We start from the raw sequence: 9545 nt of genomic DNA on the forward strand, positions 1-9545 counted from the left end.
CACCCACTCGCGGCCAGGCACACACACAAGCTTGAGCGCCAATGCAGACTCTGCTGCTGTTGCTGCTGCTGCCGGATCCTGGAGCTGAGGCAGTGATGGCCTCAGTGTGTGTGTGTGTGTGTGTGTGTGTGTGTGTGTGTGTGTGTGTGTGTGTGTGTGTGTGTGTGTGTGTGTGTGTGTGTGTGTGTGTGTGTGTGTGTGTGTGTAGGGGGGTGGGGGCGTCCCTGTTGGGTCATAAAGCGTCCAGCAGCCACATCCACTTCAGCCTGCTTCGCATCAGGCCCCTGAACACTCATTTGGACGGATGGAGGGAAAAAAGAATAAAAAAGAGGGGGGGATAGAAAGAAACAGAAGGACTGAATGAAATAAAGCAAGAGGAAGAAGAAATGGGGAGGGGAAAAAACGAGAGCAAGAAAGGAACACAGAGGTGGATGAGAAAAGTGTCTAAAGAGAATAAATGAAAAGAGGGGGAAAAATCAAACGGGTAATTAAAAACAAGAAGAACAAAAAAAAATCAAGAGTGTTAACACGAAAAAAACAAATATATTATAGAAATAAATTACCTAAATGACGGGGAATAATTCGTCTTCCTATCGGTCTTCAGGGCATGCTCTCTCAAAAGCCCTCAAGGTTTCAGACAAGCCCTTGCGCCCAGTGATGATAACAATAGCACATGGCAATCAAACATCCCTCCAAACCCTTCTCCCTCTGACTATTTCACTCGGTAAAACCATGCTTGAGAGGAGGCACGAACATGCTCCATAACAAACACGCACTTTTAGGAGGACCCCACGTAGCTTGCATGTTATCACCATTGTGTGATCCAAAGCTGGTCCCTTTAAATAGTCCACTTCTCCTCCTCCTAGTACTCCTCAGACGGCCTCTAAAGGAAGAGCTCTCCAAAACACTCTTTCCAAAACGCAATATATCCATGTCCAAAAATATTCAATAATACTGTATTTCTCAGTTAGCGTCACGAAAATCAGTGTTTAGATGCTTGAATTCGGTAAGGAAATATAACAAAATAACATCAATCAGTTTCAATTGCCCTGATGCCGTCTCAAAATCAGATTCTAAATAATAATAAAAATTATATTTATGAAAAAATTGTCCATGGAATGTTTTTTATGGCGTTTTGGAAAAGATGTCTTCATGCCGTCGTCCAACAGGAACATCACTGGACGAGGAGCAACTTTTCGGGCCTTAATCCTCTTAGTCTCGAGGCGAGCTGACGCAACCACGATGGTGAAGTCATGCCCTGTCTGCTCACAGTCACAGCTGGAAAATTATGACTGTGCCCAACAAAAAAAGTGATGAAAAAAATGACTGCACAACAAAAAAGGGTTTGCAGGAGGCAGACAAATGTAGAAACGCTGTAACCGACTTTTTATGCTCCCACCTGGCCCAGCCAATCAACTTCCTCTAGTAATCCGTAACAGCACTACCAGAGAGGGTTCTGGACGCTGCTGACTGAAAATAGTTTGCGCTCAACGTTTCTAATGGCAAAAGCAGGAGAGGAATGTCCAGAAGTAAGGTAAAGAGAGGCAAAGTGAGAATGGAAAAAAAGAAGAAGAGGTGATGAAGGCTTTCCTTCCCGCTAATTTTCCCCTCCATCGCCTGTATCATCAATCAGCCACTAGGGGGCAACATACAGAGAAGCCAGCCCTGGGTTTCACAAGGCAAATGAGAGAGTTCAGGCGTGTGAGATTTATCTTTGTGCCGAGTGCTGACAAATTATTTCTGGCCCAATTTTTCACTAGTCCTTTTAGGGCCGAAGGCCTTAAAAATGTGTTATTTCAGAAAGAATGTGGAAATAAGGAATTTGGCTTTTCCGAAATAGAAAAAATACGTCATGGTAGTTATGGAGGAGAGACGGATACAATCGATAATGTCCCTGTCGAATAACAGAGTTTAATAGTAGACTTTGGCTGCTGCCAAGGTTACATTCTGTGCTCATGCCACGGAGTAAAACCGGTGAAGGGGAAACTTTGGGCCATGTGAGAGAAGGTTTTAAGACCATTTCTCAGACTGTAAAAAATATTTAGGCACTATATATCAGCTGCAATCGGCCATTTGAATGCTTAAAACTGGCTATCATTTTTGTGCATTACACCACATACTTCAGCAAAACTACCATTTCAAATTTGCACAAAGATGCTGATGCGTGCTTGCAAGGAGACCTCAATGAAATGTGTTCATGACATCTCGAATGAGCTTTCCTTGCCAAAGAGTAAAAACTGCCAAGAGGGCTCAGATATAATTGTGACCACAGCCAAAAACACTATGGAGAAATCACCCAGTTTTTGCACAACTTTGCCGATTGCTGATATAACTCAACCATAGATCAGACAAGCAGTCCAGAAGACAGCGACATGGGCGAAAAAGTGCAATGGGCAGAAAGGATGCTGCACACAAATCACTTATGATATGCTAATAAAAAAAATCACAGTTCGATGGAAGACAAAAATCTTTGCTGGTTGGAAAAACGTGCATGCCAACAATGCCCCAGGTGGTGATGCCATGCTCTTCTTCCACCAGTGAATTTTAAAACATTACCCCCCAAAAATACTGGCTGACAGTCAGTAGGGGTACTTGGATTCATAATTATAGTAAAGGTTTTGGGAGATTTTTATGTATTCATGCATTTACAGTATGGGAAAGTGTGAGTGTGTAACAGGAAAGCATTGGTAGAGAGACAGGAAAAGATTGGAAAATGATGAAGGATGGGACTTGGTCCCAGGTGCCTGGAGTAATGTTATGGTGCCTAAACCCAGTGGTTTTCAAAGTAGGGCTGGGGACCCCTGGGGGTCGTGAGGGGGCACTAGGGGGCCACAGCAGGTTGGCAAGAAAAGTACAGCACAACGTAAATAAATAATTGAATAAACAGAATAACGAATGTGCACCAAAATAAACTAAAAATAAGCAGAAAAATATTCTCAACAGCATTATAATAAACTGTTGCATCTTTGAACATTACTATGTATTCCCATTACTATTTTACACAACATATCCTATTGGGACACTGCCTCACCGACCTAGACTATGGTTGTGAAAGGGGGTGCAAAGAAAAAAATAGTGTGGCACGACCCATGTATGGGGGGCATTGGCGGGAAATATATCGGTAAATGCAGGGCCTTATCGTGGTAAAGTTTGGGAAACCCTGCCTTAACCCAAATGAACTACAGTACCACCGACTTGGATAAATTCCTGAAAAATGTGCCACACTCCTTAGCACTCAACACAAAGATGATGGTTGAATTAAAGACAGGAGAAAAAAAGTAAGAACGCTATTTGAATAAAATAGATGAAATATCCTAGTTATCACCAACACAATCCAACTAGCACACCATCATTTGCAAGGGTTCTCAAACTATGGGTCGGGCTGAAAAAGATTGGGAACCCCTGTGTTAACCCATTTAGCCTGATGCTGCCTATAACTTGAGGGCCGATTAGACTTCTGCGTATGCGCACCTCAATTGTCGATTGGGTCTGGTTGCTAACCAGCTCCACATTTAGCATCTGCGTCCGAGGTCTCTTCGCGAGCCACATTTGAAATAGCGCGATTACCGTATTTTCCGGACTACAAGTCGCACTTTTTTTCATGGTTTGGCTGGACATGCGACATATACTCTGGTGCGACATATATATGTTTTTTTTTCTCCACGGGAGAGCACTATGTGCGCAACTAGGCCTATGTTGTGTTGCTTAATACCACTGATAGAAAAAATGTTAGCCTACAACTTGGGCTACCAGAACAAAAAATAGCATTTACAATGACGACTGAAATAGAAATATAGCCTACCACCCAAAAGAAGTTAATATAGCCTACTGCTGAGTTCAAGCTGAAAGTAATTAAATATGCAGCCGAAAATGGCAATAGGGCAGCTGAACGAAAGTTTGGATGCAATGGAAAACTGTTTGGGGACTGGAGAAAAGCGGAGGTAAATGTGTTCTCGAACAACGCGCGCGCTGCTGCGAGTCAACGGTCTTGTTACGGGCTCCATGACATTGCCAAAGAAATGAATAGGACTTTTGCGGAAGTCAGGGAGCTCGTGGATGTATCGCGTTATGCAATGCAATCCCCTCTCGTGGATTTATTTGCGCTATGCAACGCAATCTCCTCTCTATCCGAGAACGAGCGTCTGTGTTATTAAAGACAGTCAGCCGACTTCCAGGTGAAAATCGGTCATTTCCGCGAGTTTCTGACAAACGAGCACAACGTGACACTACCATAGGCTACACAACATGGATGAAATCCCCCTCACCTTTGATAGCGTCATGGGCTGAAGTCTCAGAAAAGGGGGTAAAGAAAGGCGTGCTCTGGAGACGGAACAAGTTGCCTCGAACCCTCCCACGGTCCAAACGCAAAACAAAGCCGAAAATTGAATGTTGTTCTGACTACAGGGCAACATGGCGCGTTATCACTGTTTCTTCCTCTTTTTCTTTTTGTGGTTTTATGGCGGTTGGCAAACCATCTTAGTTGGTGCATTACCACCACCTCTGAATGCGTTGCCACTGCTTCAGATGCTGGTTTAAAACAATGCCGTCTTTGAGCAGCAGCTTACCATGCGCCAGTTATCACAACATTGATTCCATGGATAGAATAACCTTTCAAAAATGTGCGACGATTAGTCCGGTGCGACGTATATATGTTTTTTTCATCTTCAAAATGCATTTTTGGGCCGTTGCGACTTAAACTCCGGAGCGACATATAGTCCAAAAAATACGGTACCTTCACTACATTCAGGGCTCCAGACTAACTTTTTGCACTGGTTGCACTGGTGCGCCTAAAAATTTTTTTTAGGTGCACCAGCACAAAATTTAGGTGCACCCAAGTGTTTTCACCACCCCATACACACACGCACCTCAGCTTTAAAAAATAATAATTAAAAATAATAACAATAGCAATAATAATAGCAACAATAATAGAATAATAATAATTATTATTATTATCATTATTATTATTCTATTATTGTTGCTATATTTTAAAAGACCTGGAGCCTTTCATGTGCTATAGGCTAGTCTTCCAAATGTGCATCTTATAAAAGACATGACAGTAGGCTACCTAACTAACACATCTTGGCTACAAGCAGTTTGGCTGGTAGAAAAGACCAAATGAGTAGCCTTTTAGTCAGTAGTGTTTGACTAGTGAGGTAAACATACCAGCCTTTTCTGCAATAAGGCTATGCACACGGCACAAGCACAGAGTTACAATATGAAGATGGCTGGGTGGATGGATGGATGGTTGGATAGATTTTTTTTAACAAATCCTGCTAAAAATGTCATGATTTTTAAAATCATTAGACACAAATAGCCTAGCCTATGTTTACAGTGGAATCTGAGGTGAATTGGGTTTTATCCATTTCCCCGTTTTTGAGCGCTCTCCCTCTGCATAATGATTGTGGTCTCTTAAGCGCTACGAACAGACACGACAGCACTAGTGCGCTCGCTCGCTCGCTCTCTCTCTCTCTCTCCCCCTCTCTCTCGTGCTGTCTCGAGGTGCCTTGCCGACTGATAGGCAGTATGTAGCCTGCCCTAGTCGCTATCAAAAAACTCTCACAGAAGTCCCGACAGACTAGCGCGTCACCTGTTGTTTGGCCAGCTCTGCACGCGTCTGAAACAGGCAATTATCCGCACCGGTCTGCGTTTTTATGTGGCAATGTTTAATATCCGCTCAAGCCATTTAGTTTTCCCCCGTGATTGTGACTCTCTCGTGTTTAAAATATCCTCAAGTCATTTTGCTGTTTTTACCGTGATTGTAACTCTCTCGTCCGTTGCAAAACTCGTCTGGTTGAGAACACAAAAACTCGCTGGCACAAGTGAACTCGGATAGTTGAACGAAGTCGACCATTCTATTCTGAAATGTCGTGCTGCCTGTGAACGAGGAAGGGGGAGAAAGCTACCGGTAGTTCAGCGGAGTTGAAGGAATGACCGCATCGACACGTTTTATTGTGTGATGATGGGCCACTAGGCCTACTGTTGAATGACTATTCATTTTATGTCCATTAAAACGGTTGCATAATTGATTTTGTTCTACTGATGGCTGGTCGCACCGGTGCGCCTAAAAATATTTTTTAGGCGCACCATTGAAAAAAATGGGCGCATATGCGACCAAATTGGTCGCACTCTGGAGCCCTGTACATTGCAAGCACTGCGGTCATTGAGCAATGTTGCTTTCTAGCTCAACTTTAACCCAGGTGCCTGGAGCTGCATGAACGCAGCATTCAGGCTCATGAGATTTGAGTTTGTAATTAAACATGTGGCTATGTGCATCATTTCGGTTTGGGGATTAATGAGCCAAACCAATGCATTTCCTCAACATCCACAGAGTCATGTGAAATACATGGCCATAGCTACTACCTTGCAGCCAACTGAATGCAACCTTGTAGTTTGTTAAATGGACAAATGGACAAACTACACGTTTATACAACACGCAACAGATAGCATACAAACATGTACTTGACATGAATTGGTCAATAGGGTTGGAGAGCCAACATCTGACTGTCAACACCAGCAATAATGGACAGTCATGGGGCGTCAGACTTGTGGCTCAAGGGTTGCCGGTTCGACTACCGTCCCGGACCTGCCAGGTTGTTTGGGGAGTAATAGAGGTTGCCAAGACACGTGACCAATGGGTCGGAAACGCCTTTTGCCCTAATCTTGGGCAAATCAAATTCTAGTGCTTGTTAGAGAGTGGCTTGGTCTGCCAATCATAGTCGTGTTAACAAGAAAAAAACAGACCTAAAGGTAAATTTGGTTGGAGCAATGACGTCACGTTGGCAATCTCTATTAACCAGTGCTCTCCCCCATGATATCCTCCTCCAAGACTCAAAGAGGTACCCTGAGCATGGTACCTTCCCGCCACACTGCTCCCTTGGGGCACCATTAGGGCTGCCCCCTTGCACGGGTGGGGCATAAATTCAATTTTGTTGTGTGCTGTGTGCACTTGTGTACTGTGGAGTGCTGTGTCACAATGAGTTTTCCAGGTGGGCTTTATCTTCCTTGCTTACCGTCATTTCATTTCAATTTAAGCCAATGAAGAGGACACGTGTGTATCAACATACCTTGGTCTTGTTTACGTCTGTAGCGCCATCACTGCTCTCGCCATTGGCATCAATTTCCAGTCCCTCAACTGATATGTTGATACCATCCTCCTCCTCCTGGTCACCAGCAGCATCTTCGTCATCCTCTTCTTCTTCACCATCATTGTCATCACCTTCATCGTCGTCGTCGTCATCATCATCATCATCGCTGTCAGATCCTGACTCCTCTAGCCCCGAATAGACACTTTCCTCGCTGTCTGAAGGGTCGTCCTCGTCTCCCACAATGGCGGTAGCATCCTTCTCATCAAACATTGGCAGCTGCAAAACAGAATCAGCAGTGCAGAGATGTCAACACCACGTAAAACCAGACATTGTGAATTGCCATCGATATGGAGCTTTGTGTTAGAATCTAAGAAATACGGTGGAATTTGCCAAAGCAACTTCCAAGTCAAAGCAGTGGCATGCGTGTCTTGATCTTCGCTAGTTAGCGGACTACTTTCACTTGTTACGCTCCCTTTCAAACTAAGACACCTGGCGATAAAGATGACAGTAAATAAATGCAGGTATAGATACGTGTACTCTGCCATAGTCAATGAAAAATCTAAAAAACACACAGTTGAAGTCATAGCAGGACTGTCGCGTGCGAGGTATAACAACATTGAAGTAAGCTAACTTCCATGCTGCCTATTTACTTTTTGTCGGCATAAGTCATTTAGCGTCTTAAAACTAATACTGTCCATGTCCGATACCTTCTCATCGTCCTCTTCTGTATTTTTCCTTTTTGCGGTTTCTTTCTTCCCTTTAGCCATTGTGTTTTCAGGTTTCTGCTCAGTTTTCGGAGCAGGCATGCTGAACTGCGAGATCCACACCGACCATGTGGGTAAGGAGAGGTCAAAGTTCGGAGTTGAAAGGTAGAGGTGGTTGAGTCTCACACGAGATTTATTTTCAATAATATACATTAATGTTTGAACGTGGGCAGAAAAACAGACGCTGTCTCTTATCTTGACTGGTTTTGAAATATTAAATGTATGTTTTATGTTCGGTAAGGGTTAAACTTCAAAGGCGTTAGTTACAAATATATGTGTTTGATAAGATTTTGACTAAAACCCTGTTTGTGTGTCATAAATAATACCATATATTTTAATTTCAATTTCAAATAACTCGTCAAAAAATATTTCAAATGTTTGTAGTGTATTTTTAGCAACTTTTCGCTGATGATGTCACAAAATGGCGACTCCCATGCATATGTGCGACAGTTGTTTTCTACGCAGTTCGTGGTGATGTCGTTCTGATGGAAATTTCCACTTGTTCAGCTCATCTGTGTTATGTATTTGGATATATACATATAGTAGACATTGAAGTAATCGAAGAACAGGGACATTGCAGATAGCACAAGTGAAAGGGAAAGCTAGGCGGATTGCGTCAAGGTTTCTTGGCAGACTTGCTAACGGATAGCTTTTCCACGGCCGTGTGTTCAAAGTTAGCTAGCTTGCTGCTAGCTATCGCGCTGTGTCCAAACATCGCAGTGTTTTATTTTCTCCCTCTGCTTGTTGTACAGATAGCTTAACTGTAGTGACAGCAGTAAGTTATAACTTGGCTGACATGGAGTACCATGGTGCCGGATCTGGCGCGGTCTTGGTCGGCGGCAGCAATGTCCCTGCCTTTCTTACAAAACTTTGGACGTTGGTTGAAGATCCTGAAACCGACCCCCTGATATGCTGGAGTCCAGTAAGTAGCAAGAAAGCTAGGTAACTCGTCACGTCTTTAAAGTTAGACAACTTTGACTAAGAGTGACTGCGTGTCTCAGAAATTATATAAGTAGTCGATTTACTGAATAAAAGTTTTGTATCATGCTACGAACTTGATATTCACTCACTGTCAGCCACTAAAAGATTATCCCAAATTAGTTCAATACCCAGTCAGGTTAGCCACCTAGCAGCAGCATAGTTGTACATCGATTAGAGGTATGAGCTAACAGGCAGCAATAGCTAAGCTGGATGGCTAACATTAGCTGGGTGCCAAAGATGGAAACGTAGTGTAGTTGACATGTTGAGTGAATTATAGATATGGCCTCATATGAGAGAGAGTTTGCTGGTTGCAGTTAAGCTTGTGCAAGGGGATCATTGTATCAAGCTCTACTTGTATCCTCCTGTCTTGCTTTTCTGGTGACGAGGTTTGATTTATCAAGATGTTATGATGGTCCCTGATCCCCCTGTCATTAGTAACCTGCCATAGGAAAATGTTTTACTGTCACGAATGCCATTGTCAATATCTCTTCAACGATCAAGTCGGGCGTTCAGCTGCATTGCATGTTTGTTTTCTTGAGAGCATTCTTATCAAGGAGTTGCAACGTTAGCTGGAATGACTTAGCACAGCAAATGTCTTGCAGAGTCATTCCGTGCGCTTGACTTCTGTTTCCCTTTCACTTCAGAGTGGAACCAGCTTTCACGTTTTTGATCAAGGCCGCTTCTCCAAAGAGGTGCTTCCCAAGTACTTCAAGCA

At 43.3% G+C, this 9545-nt stretch overlaps 2 protein-coding genes across 3 annotated transcripts in view; one reads left to right on the forward strand and one right to left on the reverse strand.

The window, feature by feature from the left end:
• The window catches only part of bop1 (BOP1 ribosomal biogenesis factor), a 111888-nt gene extending 103962 nt beyond the window's left edge, over nucleotides 1–7926 (reverse strand). Inside the window, exons 1-2 of the mRNA XM_063185730.1 lie at nucleotides 7793–7926; nucleotides 7065–7361 (exon numbers count right to left, since the gene is read on the reverse strand). Of these exons, the coding sequence (XP_063041800.1) occupies nucleotides 7065–7361; nucleotides 7793–7891 (396 nt within the window). The 5' untranslated portion in view covers nucleotides 7892–7926. The remainder of the gene's footprint in view (nucleotides 1–7064; nucleotides 7362–7792) is intronic.
• Nucleotides 7927–8280: 354 nt separating this feature from the next.
• The window catches only part of hsf1 (heat shock transcription factor 1), a 32974-nt gene continuing 31709 nt past the window's right edge, over nucleotides 8281–9545 (forward strand). For both annotated transcript variants that reach the window (XM_063185731.1, XM_063185732.1), the window contains exons 1-2: nucleotides 8281–8771; nucleotides 9475–9545. The exon at nucleotides 9475–9545 is cut by the window's right edge and continues 38 nt beyond it. In XM_063185731.1, coding sequence (XP_063041801.1) covers nucleotides 8646–8771; nucleotides 9475–9545 — 197 coding nt within the window. In that variant the 5' untranslated portion in view covers nucleotides 8281–8645. The remainder of the gene's footprint in view (nucleotides 8772–9474) is intronic.

The sequence above is a fragment of the Engraulis encrasicolus genome, chromosome 20 (assembly GCF_034702125.1).
Source record: "Engraulis encrasicolus isolate BLACKSEA-1 chromosome 20, IST_EnEncr_1.0, whole genome shotgun sequence".
Classification (NCBI taxonomy): Eukaryota; Metazoa; Chordata; class Actinopteri; order Clupeiformes; family Engraulidae; genus Engraulis; species Engraulis encrasicolus.